Raw genomic sequence first — 17,661 nt, 5'->3', positions numbered from 1 at the left:
ATAAAAGTCAGGTACACTGAAATCGGGTAACGAAAGCACTGTACGGTAACGGCTTAAAGAAGTAGAGTTCCTGGTGTAATTCAGAACAGCTCACCTCCTTTAGGACTGAAGTTTTTCTTTACATCAGGCAACATCTCACTTCTCCTAAACCCTTTCCCTCTGTCTCCCCGCACACAGAAACCCTACGAGCCGTCTCTGGGTTCTGTCCTCGAAGTGAAACGCTCGTGAGAAAGGAGCTGGCAAAAGCCCCTGAGGGTCCCACCGAGACCGCAACGAGGAGCAGGGCCACCAGGAGACCAGTGCTCCGACAGCCCCTGTGTCCCCACAGACGCTGACTTTTGAGCAAACTATGGACTTGAACGTACGTTAAGGGGCTGGGTATAAACATTTTCTGATCTTTAACTAGAAGGGACATTTTTTTCCACTGGAAAAGAAAACTAACTCAGAACATAAGCCTGTGCTACAACTCACAAAGTGGTGATGGGGAAAATGTCTAAAACCAACGCCTGCCATTCTCCTGGTATCAAGTAAGAGGAAGGGAAATGAAAAAGCTTTTTTTGTGAAGACAGAAAACACACCCAGAAACACATGATTCTGGTCTACAGTATGTTAACCTGTAGTATTACTGGCCAGGGTGCGGGTTGGGGAGGAACCAACCCTCAAGCACACTGTTCGGGGGCAGAGTGACGCCTTTCCCGTGTCCTGGCTGAAAAGGAGTGTGGAAACGAAGTGGGAGCCTCTCCAGTGGGAAAAGTCTAGACCTAAATGAAGGCAGATGCCCGCTGGGAGCACTGAATGATCCGACAGGCTCCAGAGAAATCCTCTCCAGAAGTGCGAACTGCAGGCCCGTGGTCCAGCTCATCTCCCAGCAGGGAGACCGTGCGCACCTTAGGAGACAGAGCACCCCGTGTCCTTTTGAGGCTTGACGTCTGGCTCCTTCACGGGTTTCACCGCTTCTTCCGGTTTGGCTTTGGTCTGTGGAGAAAGCAAGATGCGAGGTGAGAACACACACTAAGGTTTGGAAAACAAACACTAGCTCTTTCCACTTGTGACTTTTAAAAGCTGCTACATCAAATTATGTAACATTGAGACGAACACAGCTGTTCCCAAAGCTACACATCCATTTGACTGCAGACAGGACTGGGAAGCCACAGATGGGGACCAAACCCCGTGGGCGGCACGAATCAGGCTAATGCTGCTGTCTCGGAGGGAGGAGAAACTAAGTGGCAGATTGACGCGTGAGGAGCCCTTCCGTGTGGAAGTTGCTCGTGCTAGTGACGGGCTACGTTTTAGGGCATCATTCTGGAGGCTGAACAGGATAGAAAGACTCTTCTTGTAAGAAATAATGGTTTTAGTGTGTGTAGAAAATTACATAAAAATCATCCAATTCAAGGAAGGATGAATTCCCACTCCCCTCAACCCTGGCCACCACACAGATCCCTCCGAATTTTGGAAGTCAAACCTCATTTCCACCTAATCTATCATTTGACCTAGTACACAAAGGTACTTTGATATAAGTGAATGAAAGCAATCTTATTTCTAGCCCTGCACAAGTTCACAGACTGCTGAAATTAGGCCAAATGTTCAATCACCCTGCACTACGCTAAGTCAGAAACAGAGAGTGCTGCTGTAGCCACAGACAAGGGGACAAGGCATCCTTTTCGGACCTGCGCTGTCACGCTCTGGTTAAAGGAGGCTCTGACAAACCAGAGAAAAGGAAGACAATGCGCTGAAAACGAGGCCAGGCAATTCGGCAGAAAACCGAAGGCAACGGAGCCTGGAGTCCGGTTCCGAGACTCCTCTGCCAGAGCCCACCGGGCACGGCCGCGAGCCCACCGGGCACTGCCGCGAGCTGGTTCACATTCGGAGAAACACACACCTCCGCTTATAAAGAGAAAAGCGTGGAAACGCAGGCTCTGAATTCTAGTTAAACGCTTGTGAATGAACGGAAAACCCATCACATACGCTGTCATCCTTGGGTCTTTTGGTGAGATCAAACGCGGCCAGCGCCTCCGGGGTCCAGTGCGTGCTTGTGGGAGGAAACTCGAAAGGCACAGGCTCCACGAGACCGTAGTTGGCTTTCAGTTCCAGTTGCGGGGCTTCCGTTGGAATTTTCTGAAAGTAGCTGCAAAAAGCCATGTAAACAGCAATGTATTCATTTATTCATGTACTGTGAACTGCCTACGACGTTCAAGGCCCTGTGCAAGGAAAAGACCGTTTACAGTGAACAAGACAGAGAAGACTGTCCTGCCTCATGCAGAGAGCTTACAGGTGAGCGTGTGAGAGGGTCCAGAAACCTTGTCAACGCCAGGGCACGCAACTGAAGCTGAGACGGCCGCAGAGTGTGGTGAGAACACCAAGGGGGTGATGAACTCGGATCTGGAGGTCGGGTGCTTTCCCACGGATGAGACAGAAGTTGAATGGGGCATGCTTACGGGAGAGACGGCCCTCGGTCTGGCCACATGCAGGTGTAAGGGGAAGGGTGGAAAGAGGAAAAAGCAGGGACGAGATGCGGGTTGGTCTTGCAGCCTGCTGTAGGTAAGTTGTTTGTTTCGTATTTGCTGTTGGAGCTTTACTGAGAATGCTAAAAAGAAGCCTGATAGAAATGAACTCCACAAAAAATGTACAAGACCTACGTGAAAGAAATTATAAAGTGTGACTGAGGACCAAAAAGAGAGACCTCACAAAATGGAGAGGTGCAGCAATTTCTGTAAGGGAAGGGACTGAAATGACGGGGACCGTGCTTTTATCTTCTTTACACTTCACTCTCTAGTTTTTCCACATGTGAGCACAACAGTTTCCCATTATTTCACAGTTTTTAAATCCGAACTTTCGAAGTCTTTTAACAACATTGTTATCTACCAACCTCCATTGGTGGCGATCCACAGTTTGACCACGGCTAGTTTAACAACAAAACAGGCAGAAGACAGACAGACAGACAGACAAAACTGGGAGAAGATTTAGTTTCCCTGCTTTAGAGGTGGCCGAAGCCAGGGCGAGAGGAGCGCGTGAAGGAGATGCGAAGGCGGGTGTAACACGTGGAGAAAGAGCGGCAGGGAAACCAGGAGAAAATCAGGACAGTATCGGGGGCTACGTGTTAACAATTCTTGTTGAAGTTGTAAAATCTGCTTTGATATTTCATCATCAGAAGCAGAATAAAAGTTTAACACAAGTGAACTGTATTACTGGTGTAAAGAGAAGACTATGCCAACATGAACTGCAATGTGACATCAAGTCTTTGGAAACAGATCAATGCAGAGATCACAGACGGAGTCCTCCTCTCTGTGGACGCCCAACGATGCATCAGAAAGTTACAGGTATTTACAAAAGTAACAAAAGCCCCACGGATACAGGGACCCAGGCAGTCCAGACCGGTGGTTTTCGAGTCACCTGTACACCACTGTATTATGAGTATTACTGAAATACTACTGAGCGCACTCACATGAACCCATTTTCTCTCTGACATTTTTCCAGGGTGTTCTTCACGAGACTGCCCAGTTTCCTGAAGAACAAGTGTCCCGAAGGCTTGGCTGTGGGTCCAGGTCCTTTGGTTTCTCCGTATTCTTTGCACAGCGCTTCTGCCTTCGCATAAACTGCACGTGAGAGGGAGAAAGGGCGTTTGCTCACAGCTCATTCTTGCCTGTTTGCACTCACAAGGCTTTACATCAGCGATGGCAGGGAACTGCACTGCCCCTCACTCACCGGGTAATGACAGCAATGCCAGCAACAGTGCGAGGGGAGCGGCCCCCCTCCAGGCTCCAGGTTTCTGAATCATTACTCTTTTCTCCAACCACCTCACTCATTTCCACTCCCTTCCATGAACTCAGCCAAAATCTCTTTTAGCGGCCTCTCCCCTCCATGGTAAAACGTTTGTTTTTAAACAGGGAGTTGACACCCTGGCAGGAAAACTTACGTTTCTCTGCTTCCTGGAGAGACCGGATTGCTTCACCACATTTGTCACTAGCCAGCAGAGTCTGACCGTGGTAACAGTGCGCCTGATAAAAGACAGACGTCTGTTCATTCTCTCCCCAGACGATGCTTGCCAAACCATCGCCTCGTGCGCTCATCGGGCAGATCCCTGCCCCGTCCGCTGCCCAAAGTCTCAATGGAATCCCTCCTATTTATTTCCTTGGGTCAGCTTCCCCCATCTCTGTTAGCATTCACAGTGGAATGACATCAAGCCTTTGAGCCTAACTGGCCTTTTAACCATGGGCAGCTGAAACCTGGCTCTAAACTCGGGGCACTACTGACAAAGGAGGGACATCACTGCACTAATGGGGAGGGAGAGTGGAACTAAACAGGTTAGGACTAAACAGGTTTTAAGAGAAATGTACGGGCCTGAAGTCTTTGAACGTCTATGTCAATACAAGGATAGCACACACATGGTTTTATGTAGTGTGCCTAAAACAGATTATAAGGTAAAACAATGAAAACATCTACCTAGATTTGAAAAAGGTTTCTGATGATCTCCCACATGATATTTTTTAAAAATAAGAATACATATTTATTGTGATATTCTTTTTTTTTAAATTTTATTTATCTTGAGAAGAAAAGGGAAGGAGAGAAGGAGGTAAATATAAATGTATGGTTGCTTCTGGTGCACCTCCTGCTGGGAACTGGCCTGCAACCCAGGCATGTGCCCTGACTGGGAATTGAACCTCAATCTTTTGGTTCACAGGCCCGTGCTCAATCCACTGAGTTACACCAGCCAGGGCTTCCCACATGATATTCTAACCAACAAAATAAATACTGATAGATTTGTTGGGTGGGTATGAGAGACAAAGAAGTAACTTCCCAAAGAGGCTTACTGACGGCTCTTCACCAGTGCGGGCGCGACACTGCACGGCATCCCTTAGGACTAGAACTAGTCCATGTCTCTGCCAGTGCACAGGATGCAATGAGAGGACTCCTTATTAAGTGCACAGAAGGTTCCAGCCAAAAGTGGGTTTAAGTGAAACAGTAACTCCATTGCTAGAATCCAGTTCTAAACTCTCCAGCATCTATTTGCACCCATTTTAGTCACAGTGGCTGGCTGCGTGGACTGCCCGGGACACTCACTGAGAACTGTCCATTCTTTGTGAAATGCTACGTGTCTGGAGAGATGGCCCACCTGGCACCCGAGGGGCGGGACAGTCATTCACACTGTTTTAGGGTCACAAATACTCACGTAAGCCGTGTAGAAGCACATTTTCAAGAGAAGATATTTTCTCCACTTGGCAGAGTATGCAGGCTCCAAACTGGATAAAGTATGATCTAAAGTTACATTTTAAAAAGCAAAATATCATTTCACCCTGATTCGCTAGAAGATTTAGTTCACGTGTTCAGACGCTAAAAGCAGAATGCCATTCAGGTCTAAAACTCAAGCATTTACACGTTTTTAAAAACCTCGCTGTATTTAAAGTGATTTATTTTTCCACTAACTACAGTTTAATGACATTATAGGACTGGTTCAATACCAGGGTCTCTCTTTGACATGATGGTTAATGCAACTTAGGTTTAACGTAATGATAAAAACATGTAACTAAGAACTTTAAGGTAAACATGAATTATACTATCATCTACTTTTTAAAGATTTATATAGCCATGCAAAGAGCAGTTGGGTCACCTGTGTCAGAGACACGAAGGACACTCTCTAACTCCCCCCACCCACCTCTGCCCGCCACACGGCTCTCCGTTTTCTTCCCCCCACTGCCCGCCTGCTGTCTCTGTCGAAGCCTCCATCCTTTCCTCCTTAGGCTGTTGCCATTTCTTCCAAAGTGCTGAGGGGAGCCAGCCCACTCCTCCTATTTCTCATCTTACAACCCCAGGGACCTTTTTAAAATTCAAATCCAGTGAGTCGGATTTACTTTATAGCTTTTCATGAATCCTGAAGACCAACCGAATAAAGGCCAAACTTCTCAGATGAGCTCTGGAACCAATTCGCGATCTCACGCACGCACACTCCCTCAACTTGTGCTCCCAACACTCGCCCTGTGTTTTAGTCGATCTGTCTGTCCAAAGATCCCGCAAGGGGCTAAGTTCCTTTCTATGTCTGTACGGACTACAGCATGTTTTCTTCCTACAAGCTGACACTTCCTAGCAAACTGAGAGCTTCTATTTGTATTTCAGAAAAGGGCCGAAATGCCACCTTCCTGTAGGAAGCCCACAGGAGCACGCCCGATGCTCTGTTTTTATTTCACCGCGTTATACCATCTTATTTCACAGTGTGCTAGCGTGTGTGTCCCCTTCCCTGACCTGTGAGTCTGTTCTACTGATCTTTGTATACCAGCAACTAATAACCGTTCCATCAGCAGAAACTGGTGTTTCCTCAGAAAGTGAATGAAGAGAAAAACAGGCTAATGAGAAGAACAGTGTTCTGGTCCCAGCTTCCCACCTGCCAGCTGTTCAATTACGGGCCAGTTATATTCATTCTGAGAATTTCAGTTTGTCTCACTAAGAATAATTAACTGTAAGGTTGTTATAAAAACCAAAAAACTTTCAAAAGCAAAACAGCTAAGTAATAGACATAACTGGTTAAAAAGTATAGCATCACCCTTTCCATCAGAAGCTATGCAGCAATACTAGCTATGAACAGGTCTTTTCTTTTGAACAAAAATCAAAAATAATGCAGATGTTATTCCAGTTTTCTAACTAATGAAACACCTGAGCATCTTTTTGATTTGCTTGTTCCCTATTTAGCCAAGAGGTTAATGTGAAAAGCTAAAGACTAAAAATACAGCAACAGAATTACACACTTACCAGCTTTTTGATAGAAATTGGCTGTTTCGTAGGCCAGGGCAGCTATTAGTCCGGGAGCATGTTTCAGTTCAATTGCCCGAGCGATTGTTACTGTGACCAACACACACACAGAACACAGAATTAAGTTCATTTGCATATACTCTAAATTCAAGTATAACAGCAAATAACAGTCTAACACTCTATTTGGGGTTTCAATAGTTTGTTAGAAGTTTTAACATGAAAAGTAAGGTACAAGAAATGCAAACATAAACAGCAAACACTGAGCTTGTGGGTTCTTTATATAAATCACTAGCCAATTACCAGCTAATCGCAGAAAAGCACAACTATAAAACAGCAGGATGTAAGAGAAAACAAATACTTCTAGGGCACTGGAATCTGAAATAAAGCAGAACAAAAGCCTACAAAGTTTCTTGATTGCTTTCGCCTAAGTTTTCATTTTTTCCCACCATTCAAAGGTGAAGACTTCAAGGCCAGACCAACAGCAGAAGAAGCAAAGAGCTGAGCCAGGCAGAGGGGACAAGCTGAGTGTCAGAAACAGCACGAACCCAAAGTCCTCTTAAAAAGAGCCACTCAGTTCGAGGCCTTTTCCTGCAAACTACAAATGAAGGCACACGCAGCAGATCAAGTTTGTTCTCACTGTGAATTTGTCAAAACCTGGGAATTCCAGCTAATTCTGATTTAAAAGAAGTTTTTTAATGCCAACACAGACTTTCTTCAAAACAAACAACCTTACAATATTTAGGCTACCTTCTTGAGCTTCAGCCTGACACTGGATGATATAAGCTTCGATGAGTCGCGCTTCTAAATCTCTGCCCTTTTCTGCAGGTGTGATAAGCTTTGGGATGTGACTTTCCTGAAAGAGAAAGAGAATAAAAAACCAAAAACTTTTTAACCAAGTTGCGAACACTGAAGAAAATGGAAGCTGAGACATTCAGTTTGGGGATTCATCAGAAATTTAGGATAGTAACAAAAAAATATGCTAAGAAGGAACACTAAGCTGATGGGGACTACAAGCTCTTGTAGAGTAAAACTTTTAAAGCTTTTTGTGAGCTTTTGTGAAAACAAGAGATTCAAGAGCAAACTTTGGGTCGTAATAGGCTGGTTAGATACGCAGGTTGCGTCTCCACCTCAGACACGTCCGACGGACACAGTAGCCAAGTTCCCTCCTGCACGGCGGCCAGCACTGTCCGCTCCCCCCAGGGACAGCAGCTAACTCAGGGTCACAGCCTCCCATTGCTGCGAAAGCATCTCACTTCACCCCAGGAACACGCGACACAGGGGCCCAGGAAGGGGTGGTTGAATTGGAATGAGGTGGGGTAATTCTGGTTGGAAATACAGGGCTCCTCCCCCTAATGCCCGAATCAGGCCGTTTAATATGACTGGTGTGTGCTGACCGCCCCTCTAGTGGTCTCGCCGAGGTGGAGAGAGCACGCCCAGTGGCTGGGTTCTGCAGACCTGAGACCGCTCCGGGCCACGGCTGAGGACGGCAGTGAGAAATGGGCAGGAGCAAGGCCTTTGTGCTTTATCCCTACCTTTGCAGAACAGACAGAATAAGCACTGAATTACTCTTGAATCATCTAATTGTAAAATTCACTGACGATTTTCTGAAATGATGACATTTACTATTCTACAATTGGCTGCATTCACCAGCAAGGTACTTATTAACATCAGGGAACTGGAACACACACCAGTACTTTCTGGCATAATGAAATAATGTCCCCACTCCTCATGAAATAAACAAAGATTATTTAAGAACTGAACTATCGGAAATATATTTTATTATTATTTTACCTTTAAATGTTTAAAAATCCCAGCGGCAATTTTCAGGCTTCGATGGACCTCTTTCGCTTCCTCTTCTGTTATGCTTAAAGACAGTGGTTACGTTACTTAAGAGGGTAAATCCCATTTCTGTATCAAATCCAGAAACGAATCCATTACCACAACACCAAATCAGTCATTCATGTTTCTCACCACTCGTTTTCCTCCTTTTAGAAAATCTAGCTTGACATCTAACAAACGCACGTGAGAACTACCCAAAGGGAACAGACCACAAATGAAACAAGACCTGTCTAGAGGTCTGAACAGGCTTGTTTCCCCTTCCAGATAACCTCCTGTGCACGAGGAGGCATAAAACGTGCGCACACTTGAGAAGCAGAAATACACAATATTCACTACTCTGCTCTTGTTCTAATCACGGACGTTACTTTAGGGATTTACTTTATTTTTTAGAGATCGCTTTAAATCAACTCATCCAACTTCATTTGTACATTTTTGTTAAATTTATTGGGGTGACACTGGCTAGTAAAATGATGGTGATTTCAGCTGTGCAATTCCATAGCACAGCTCTGTATACTGTGCTGTACTGTTCGCCGCCCCAAGCCACGTCTCCTTCCACCAACTTCATTTTGGAATGGCTGCCCATTACTCCCACGTTCAGATGCGCTGGGGTTGCTGAGGGATTTCGTGTTGCTAGGATCTTTTTTAACTACTACAAAAATTGTATCTCACTTTATTTCACAGTTCTCTAATCCTTCAAAACATCTTTTGCATACTTACAAGCCTTTGTATGTTTTCTTCTGTGAACTGCCTGTTTGTCTTTTGCTTACTTTCATTTGTTGGTCTTTTCCTTGTTGATTTGTAAGAGTATACACTATAAAAATAATTTGTAATGTGCACTGCACTTTTTTTTTACCCATCTGTCATTTTTAAAATTCTGTTTATGGTACTTTTACATAATCAAACATTGGGTTTTATTTAGAAAGACCTTCCCCACAAGATTATTTTCTTCCCCTTTTGACACTGGGCTCCGTAATTCTGACAGTTAAAATACTAACATTATGAGGCAACCTTTCATTTATTGGAGTGCTACTTTTTACCAACAGCCTACACTCTCTAGTAACAAAGCTCTGTGTATTGGAAAAACAACACCAATGTGTGTATGTAAACTGCCCCTTTTCACTTACTTTTCCTTTCCAGCCAGTCTTGAAGCGTATTTAGTGTACCACAGAGCCACGTTAAACCCCATGGAAGCTAATTCGAAAACGGCATCCTGCTGGGCACTAGAATTATAAAAATGATCATTAGTTTCTGTCAATTATTAACACATTTCTACATGAGGCCCACTGTACATCGGACTCAAAGTCACAGAGAACAAGACGCTAACTGAAAAATGAAGAAAACACACCCGTGTTTCACACAGACGGGGAGATGCAACACGACACAATGGACAATGAACGACTACACACAATGGCCCCGTGTGTCCCCACGTGTCCCCGTGTGTACGCCATGACAGTAACAGTGAGACTAGCAGCTGTTCCAGAAGGCTGCTGCACAGAGTAGCTTCAAAGCCACAGCTTCTGGGCTATAACCCCCCAGAGCCAGAAAGTCTGGGAGGGGCCCACGATGTGTGTTTCTGAGAAGCAGCCAGTTGATTCTGGAGCTGGTGGCTCTCACACCACACTTTAGGAAAACGGAGTTCAGGGGACAGATGGTTCCAGACTCAACTAAACAAAAAAGGTGTGATGGTATTTTCAGAACTGCACTGCGCCTGGGGAGATGGGGCCCAGGGGAGCAGAAGGTGCCCCAGGCGGGGAAACGACGCGGTTTAAGCACAAAACGGTGGGAAGACTTTTCTGAGAGCAGAGACCCAACCACCTGGACTGCAGCGGACGCTTGTGGAAGGAAATCGAGGAGCAGCGGGCAGAAGGCGGGGCTGAGAAGGAACTGACGAGGGTTTTGAATGCTCAGCCACTCAGCACATGACAATGAACAAGGTCTCTGTACCTTGTTTCCTTCCCATTCTGTTACTAATATGACACAAAGACAGCAAGAGTGTATCAAGCAAGATAATACTAGTTCTAATCACTGTATTGCGGCTGAGACCCTAAAAATTCCTTATACATTATCTCAAATGATGAAGAAAACAAAACACCCTTATTTCACACATGCAACATTAAGATAAAGGAAAATCACCCAAAGAGAAGAAACCAGAATCATGACTCCACTTTGTTGCCACATCTTAAAAGGAATGGAGATGTGGAAACTTCTTAGAGTAAAAACAAAGTTTTATTTTAAGACATATGCTATTGAAAAATAACTTACACAACACTTCGTTTGATGTTATAATATATAAAATATGATAGTTATGAACAAACTCCCTACAAGTTTCAGCCTGCTGAAAAACAATGCACAGTTTTAACAGCTGCTTCTTTTCAGCACTGAGACCTTCCAAGTGAATTACCTCTGGGGACCTAGTGGGCATCTCCAGTTTGTAACTTTACTTTCAAATAAGAAGTTAGTTTTGCTCAGTTACACTCTCATGAGTTAACTCCCTTTTCTCCTACATTTATTTTAATCTGCCTCGCTCCCAAACACTCCGCTTCTATTGTACCACATCCAAGTAACAGAATGCATATAGTTGAAAAAAACATTTTTCAGAAAAGACACACTCATTCTACACTCTAAGTGCATTTTCTATTGCATATAAGCAGCAGTTGAGGATAAAGTAACTTAAAAGTCTCGAATGTACTGAATATGCAGTATCATCACTTAAGGCCTTCATCACGGAACTGTGCCCCGTCTCACAAAGCTGAAGATGCTGCCACAGGAACCAACATGGAACCTGACAAAGTTCTCTCATGTAACGAGAGAGGTTTGATTCTTTAAAGAAAAAAAGGGCTTTTTAAAGAAAAATATTCCTTGGTTTTGGATAAAGTAAAAAGGAGTCACAGAAAGAAAAACAGAAAATGAGGACTCAGAAAACCTTAGCATCCCAGAATGTTACAACGGAGAGAATGCTTTGTCCCCAACTCCTTCCCCAACGTATGAATCCCACAAACAATATTCCCAAGGAAGGAAGGAAGCCAGCCAACACCTACTGAATGCCTGCCATGTGCCCGGCACTGTGTCAGGCCCGAGACACAACTCTTCCAGTCCCGCTGCTCACAGAGCCGTGGGTCTGTAAGCCGCACCGTGGGGCAGCAGGGGCTCAGCACGAGGAGCCCTGGGGCTGCCCCTCGTGCCGCGTGGACCCGCAGCACACACTCCTGCACTCGGCGTCTCCCTGGTCTCCATTCCTCCCCTTCTGATGCCAGGAAGCAGGAATTCTACAGCAAACCCAGACAAAGACACACAACCACCTCAGCAGCCCTCTGGTGTTAAAAGTAGTAGTTACAGAAAAACTTAGCACCATGGTGATCTCCTTCCCGCTCTAATTGGATCTCTTTTAATTACTTCCAAGTTAGTGACAATGAAATTCTGAGGAGATGTTTTTAAAAAGAGCCAAAACCATGAAAAAAATTAGGCAGGAAACAAACACTATGAGGAAAGAGTGGGGAGCTGGTGTGGAGGTGGGAGAAAGAGAGAGAAAGAGATGGACCAAAGACATCTCAATTATCCATCGGAGAAGAAAAACCAGGGAAAACCAAAGTCTGTTCTGCTGAATGCAGGCAAAGAACGAAAGCAAGCTCTGGTTCCCCAACTCCCAACCCACTCTCGGTGTGTTCCTGGAAGTCAGGGCTACTCGATTCCAGCTAATGTTTGTACTGATTATCCGAAAACCAGATCTGGTCCGGGAGAAACATTGTATTTTTACTCAATGGAGCATAGTAGGCGTCTAGGTGGAATTTCTCAAATTAATTTCCTGATAACAGAAAACACTGCTCAGATCTCTATTTTATTTCTCCAAAAACAGGGGGTATGAGTTAACCACTGGCTAAACAGTTACCAAAACAGCGTGGATTTAGCACTGTTCGTTAGCACTGCTTACCTTGGGACTTGTCCCTGTAATGTATCCGTCCACTTGAAATTTTGCATATATCGTAACTTACTTTCTTGGCTAGATTCATCCAATGAATTTATGAAACCTGTAACGACGTATAAAACACTTCAGTTTTAGAAACGATAGCAAATATTCCATTTAGATCATCTTTTCAGGTGTTTCTGGGTACCTGAAGGAAACTGCTGACCCCTCGCCCTTTCTGCACCCCACACCTGCTCCCAAGGTGACAAAACATGAAGTGGGTACACATTTAATTTTCAAAACGTTGGAAAGACCACATCCACCCTTACAGTCTCACATTGCTGAACATCACACACACCAAAGAATACAGCAGAAGACTGTATTTGAACTTACAAAGTGTAAGAATGAAATGGGATCTCCTGCATGGTTGTGTGTTAAAAACTCCGGAGTTCGTACACATAACTAACCTTGTAGAAGTGAAAAGTATGAGTCTGCTGCGCTCTTCATCGTTTCCGGGTTGCAGCCCAAATCCGTGAACAGCTCCAGCAGCCGTGCTCTGGACGATCGCAAGTCACTTGCACGAGAGAGAGAGAGAAAGAGTCCAGGTAAGCAGGCCGTCCTACAGCGAATGGCTGTGGAGGCGGCTTAAACCTTTCAATCGTAAGTTTTAAAATAACACGCGTGCACACACAACCCCTCCTCTAATGTAAATAATACATTTAATTAGGACTCACACTGGGGGTAATTGAAATTCCTAGTAACAACTGTTTTAAAAGTCATACTGACATAAACGCCATCCAATTAAAGGGGAAAATCATGGATAGAATATATAATAAAAATATACAGCAAGTTTTAATTAACAAATTAAGCCTAAGTACTTACGATGGAAGGAAGGACTTTAGAATGAGTACACTGACCAGTTCACAGTGAAATTTTGAGAAATGGAAATTGAACGCGTGTGCATGATTGATCTTCTCGAAATTTCAAAATCTGACGTTATGTCAAAATATGTATTAAGTAAAAACCGCATTTTAAAAATGAAATCGCATTGTACAATGCAACATACACACGAAGAATATGTAACAACATGCTGCCGCTAGTCATTTAAAACATCCCCCCTCTTACTTCTCTGTGGCAATGCACACTGCAGACCCGCCGTTTCCTTCGGATTTCTTTTCTCCCTCGACTGCAGTAGCTCCAAGTTTTCCACGTTCTCCTCGTATCTCTAAAGGTCCCTTCTATGGATTTTTTTTCTATGTCCCCTTCTTAGGCCCACCTCCAAAAATGTTCAGTCTCTGGCTTTGCACTCTTCTCTCCTGGCCTCATTCTACCAGACGACTTTGTATCCAATCCTAAACCTACTTCATCAGCAGGAACTTGGTCTAGTTCCAGTTCCACATGTAATTTCAGAAGGCAACGTGCTTAGTGAGAGTTCTAGAAACCCCGTCACGCTGACAATGGCTGAAACGCCGTGTGTCAAGGACTACAGAAAGACTGGATTTAAATTGTAGGCAGCAAGAGAGTAGGGATGTATACCCAGAATTGAGTAGGTGCCTAGGACAAAGCACTTACTCAAAATTGTTTGTTTTGTAAAAGAATACTTATGTTTCAACTATTTCCAGATGCAGGAGGACTGTAACGTAGTAGCATTGCTTAGGAGACAGTACAGAACTGACCTTGAATGGTGCAGATGGAGTGTGTATTCACTGGGACTAGCTCTACGGAGGCTTATTCCAAGAAAATATAGCCTAACAGTTATATAGAGCTGACCAAAAATGGGATGGGTGACTTTATGAATGTGTCATTCATTGTTAAGCTATGGAACTAGAAGCTGGGAAGAAGTAATTCCTGAACTAGGAGAAAAAAAACTGAATTCTTAAAGCCTAAGTTGGACTCAAATAGCCTGCTAGCTATTTCCAGTAAGTACTTGATCATCTGCAACCCAACTCATATAAGGCTATAGTCATCTTAACATTATATAATTTGAGGAAAATGTACCTTAGAAATACCTGATGTAGGCTATTCATTTTATAACTGAGTAATTAGACCCAAAGAAGTCAAGAGTCTTGCCCAATGCTAGAGATAAAACAGTTGAGCTGGGACTGCCTTTAGGAGACTAGGGTCAAGGCTGGCAAACTGCAAGTTGTCACTTGTCCTAGTATGGCCCACAGCTTATCTTTTGTAAAAATGAACAAGCAAGAGTACGCAGCAGTGACTGTAGGTGGCCCATGAGGCCTAAAACACTTACTATTAAAGAAAAAGTCTGCCAACCTCTCGTCTAGATACATAAGCCACTTGCCCCACCTTTTGCTCCAATTACTTCTTTCCCACAAAAAAGCAGCAACTATCTGGGCTCCCCTTTGCAGGTACCCCCAGCACCCTGATCAGCCAGGTGTGCTACATCCCCTACGGAATGAACCCTTCTCAACCCCCGAGCAGGTCAGTCACTCTGGCCGGCTGACTCCTCCTTCGAAATATCTCCTGCATCTGTCTCCCTCTCTCTCTCTTTCATTCCAGCCAATGTGTTCCAGAACAAAGGTTTTCCTGATGGAAAGGACTGGTCGTCTCCCTTCTTACTACCTAAATCAGGAGTCAGCAAACTTTTCCTGTAAAGGGTCCGAAAGTAAAAGTACTTTAGGCTTCTGGGCCATAGAGTCTCTACTGGAACTACTCAACTCTGCGGCTGCAGGGGAAAGAAGGCAAGGCAGCCATGGAAGTAAACGGGGGTGCAGTGGCTGTGTTCTAATAAGGCCGTATTTATAAAAACAAGCGCCGGGCTAAACCTGCTGCACATAGTTTGTCAACTCCTGATTTAAGCTACACGATTTGTTTAAACTCCTTTCTCCTACACGAACACCCTCAGGGCTGTTCAGGTCCTAGGGTCCGAACACAATGAACTTATAGTCCGGCCAATGAATAATACCCACACACAACTTTGTGGAGTCTCTTCCACTATTATCATATATACAATAGCTTAACTCTTTTATTGTGATTGCTTTAGCTCCCCTGACACTCACTGATCTAAAATTAAGGACCCTGGCCTGACACCTGCCAATGTTTAAGCAATCTACAATTTAACTCCTCGTGTTACTTATAGGTTTGTAAGAAGTCTAAGGGTAGGGACAGTGTGTTACTTACTTTTGTGCTACCCAAGGGACCTAAATAAATACCTTGTGTTCAAGGGTGGCTCAATCAACACCTGCTGAGACTGACTAAAACGCACCTGCAAATTTTTGAAGCAGCAGGACCAGTGACAACCTCATAGTAGTTAAAAGAAACAGGAGCTGTGGCTTTGAGGGGGTTCCTGTGAAACCAATGTGTCATTTTTCTCCAGATGTTTCCTATACACAAAAAAGAGACATATGAAAATTAAATAAACAATGTAAATAGTATAAAAATAATTATTCTGAAGATAAAATTTTACTACAAAAATATATAGATTTTTAATATGCATTAACACATACACATATAAATACAATGCTTCGCTGCTTTCAGTCAGCCTTGTTTTGTCTATTTATAGTAGTCTATGTACAGATCAGGCCTATTAAAGGACGTCTGAAGCAGTCATGTCTAAACCTTAGTGCACACAAAAATCACCGGGTTGGGTGGGGGGTTGTTGTTAAAAGGTAGGTTCTAGCTGAACAGCCTGGGTGGAATCGAAAATGCTGATGCTCCTGGTCCCCAAACCACACTTCTGAGGAGGCAAAGTACTAGGCTCTGGTTGGACAGCTGCGAGGGAGAAGGGCACAGGGCCAGATACAGATAATTTCCAAAACAGGTTCAAAAGGAATCCTTATTAGTACTGCTGCGGTTATCTGCGAGAAATAGGCTTTAAATTAAGTGTATTTCTCACATGAAACTGCTGCCATCAACTGACTGGTTACAGCACGGGTTCCATGATAAATATATGTTCCAATAATAGCTAATAAGAATCAATATTTTCATGATAAGAAAATGATACTTGATCAGTAACTTCTATCCCTAAAACCAAAAAATGTGAACAACTATGTAAGTAAAATGCCAACCAAAAAAAAAAGTTCCACACTTTTTAGATTAAAAAAAAAAAAAGGTGTTATGTCATGTGCCTAAAAGTCCTTGAAGGTAGATAGCGCAGATTTTACAAGGAGGTCTAGCTTAATATGGCAATTAGATTCCAGGAAGTAATATACAAGAAATTCTGATAAGGTTTAATTAATCTGAAGGCATTACACAAAGTTGTCGATTCATAATGGAGGAAAAAACCATGGGCTGCACAGGGTATGGAATGTACTTTCAGCACTTCCCTTCTGCTATTTAATTATTCATGACAAAGTCGGTTTTAGAGAGTACCAGATACTTGATGAAGAGAAACACGCAGTGTGTTCTCAATAAGAAACTGGATAAGTTCATTTAACAAGTCCTGAAAAATACACATATACTCTTCTGAACATCAACCATGCAAACCACCTCTATAACCTAATACAGCACCTACGTGCATGTAAATCAAGTCTTCTACAGAAAATGGCACACAATAAATACACTTGATTTTATGGCAGCGAATCTTCCTCAAATATTCTTTCAAAGCGGCCTCCCACTTCCCAGATGAAAGTGTCCGATGTTCTGTGTGTCTTTGCATTGTATTCTCTGCCCTGCCCTTCCCGGAGACCCGGCACTCCGGATACCAGGACCTGGGTGGGCAGCGTAGATCGCCACACCCACCCGCAGGTGCCAGGGTACCTTTAGAGACCCCAGTACAACAGCGGGGTCGAGGCTGCCAACTAACCCGCCTCCACAGGACTACTCGATTACTGATCAAAGCCCCTCCCGCCCCCCCGCCCCCCTCCCCCGCTGCAGCCCGGGAGGAACCTACCTGAACGGAGCCCTGGGCTTGGAGCATCTACTTCCTGTTTAGCACCGGCCTCTTCCTCCCGTGCCCGTCCCGTTCCAGGCTACCAGCGCAGGCGCCAACGCCAGCGCACCCCTCTTCCCCAATAGGCATTTTTCTAGAAAGCCGATACTATCCACCTGGGAGGGACCGGCCGACGACTGCCAAACAAGCCCGTTTAGCTAGAAGCCTCTCTAATGCCGGTGGAGAAGAGGGCAAAGGGACTCCGCGAATCTGTTAATACTATTGATTCGAGGGAGCAAAATGGATGTTCTCTCTTTCTTTGGTTTCAAGGTATTAAAAGGAGAGTTTTGGGGAC

The 17,661-nt window shown here is 44.3% G+C and overlaps 2 protein-coding genes across 2 annotated transcripts in view; one reads left to right on the top strand and one right to left on the bottom strand.

Annotated features, from left to right (window-relative positions):
• Nucleotides 1-592: 592 nt before the first annotated feature.
• The window catches only part of BROX (BRO1 domain and CAAX motif containing), a 17,544-nt gene continuing 475 nt past the window's right edge, over nucleotides 593-17,661 (bottom strand). Inside the window, exons 2-13 of the mRNA XM_037128319.2 lie at nucleotides 15,702-15,819; nucleotides 12,946-13,052; nucleotides 12,506-12,602; nucleotides 9,702-9,797; nucleotides 8,530-8,602; nucleotides 7,486-7,591; nucleotides 6,739-6,828; nucleotides 5,168-5,253; nucleotides 3,914-3,995; nucleotides 3,443-3,593; nucleotides 1,966-2,125; nucleotides 593-975 (exon numbers count right to left, since the gene is read on the bottom strand). Coding sequence (XP_036984214.2) covers nucleotides 889-975; nucleotides 1,966-2,125; nucleotides 3,443-3,593; nucleotides 3,914-3,995; nucleotides 5,168-5,253; nucleotides 6,739-6,828; nucleotides 7,486-7,591; nucleotides 8,530-8,602; nucleotides 9,702-9,797; nucleotides 12,506-12,602; nucleotides 12,946-13,052; nucleotides 15,702-15,802 — 1,236 coding nt within the window. The 5' untranslated portion in view covers nucleotides 15,803-15,819 and the 3' untranslated portion in view covers nucleotides 593-888. The remainder of the gene's footprint in view (nucleotides 976-1,965; nucleotides 2,126-3,442; nucleotides 3,594-3,913; nucleotides 3,996-5,167; nucleotides 5,254-6,738; nucleotides 6,829-7,485; nucleotides 7,592-8,529; nucleotides 8,603-9,701; nucleotides 9,798-12,505; nucleotides 12,603-12,945; nucleotides 13,053-15,701; nucleotides 15,820-17,661) is intronic.
• Nucleotides 17,525-17,661, top strand: part of AIDA (axin interactor, dorsalization associated) — a 22,368-nt gene continuing 22,231 nt past the window's right edge. The window contains exon 1 of the mRNA XM_053659581.1: nucleotides 17,525-17,636. Within this exon, the coding sequence (XP_053515556.1) occupies nucleotides 17,611-17,636 (26 nt within the window). The 5' untranslated portion in view covers nucleotides 17,525-17,610. The remainder of the gene's footprint in view (nucleotides 17,637-17,661) is intronic.

The sequence above is a fragment of the Artibeus jamaicensis genome, unplaced genomic scaffold (assembly GCF_021234435.1).
Source record: "Artibeus jamaicensis isolate MK-2021 breed Jamaican fruit bat unplaced genomic scaffold, CSHL_Jam_final scaffold_754, whole genome shotgun sequence".
In the NCBI taxonomy this organism is placed as follows: Eukaryota; Metazoa; Chordata; class Mammalia; order Chiroptera; family Phyllostomidae; genus Artibeus; species Artibeus jamaicensis.
The sequence above is the reverse complement of the archived record's forward strand: the minus strand, read 5'-3'. Positions and strand labels throughout refer to the sequence as shown.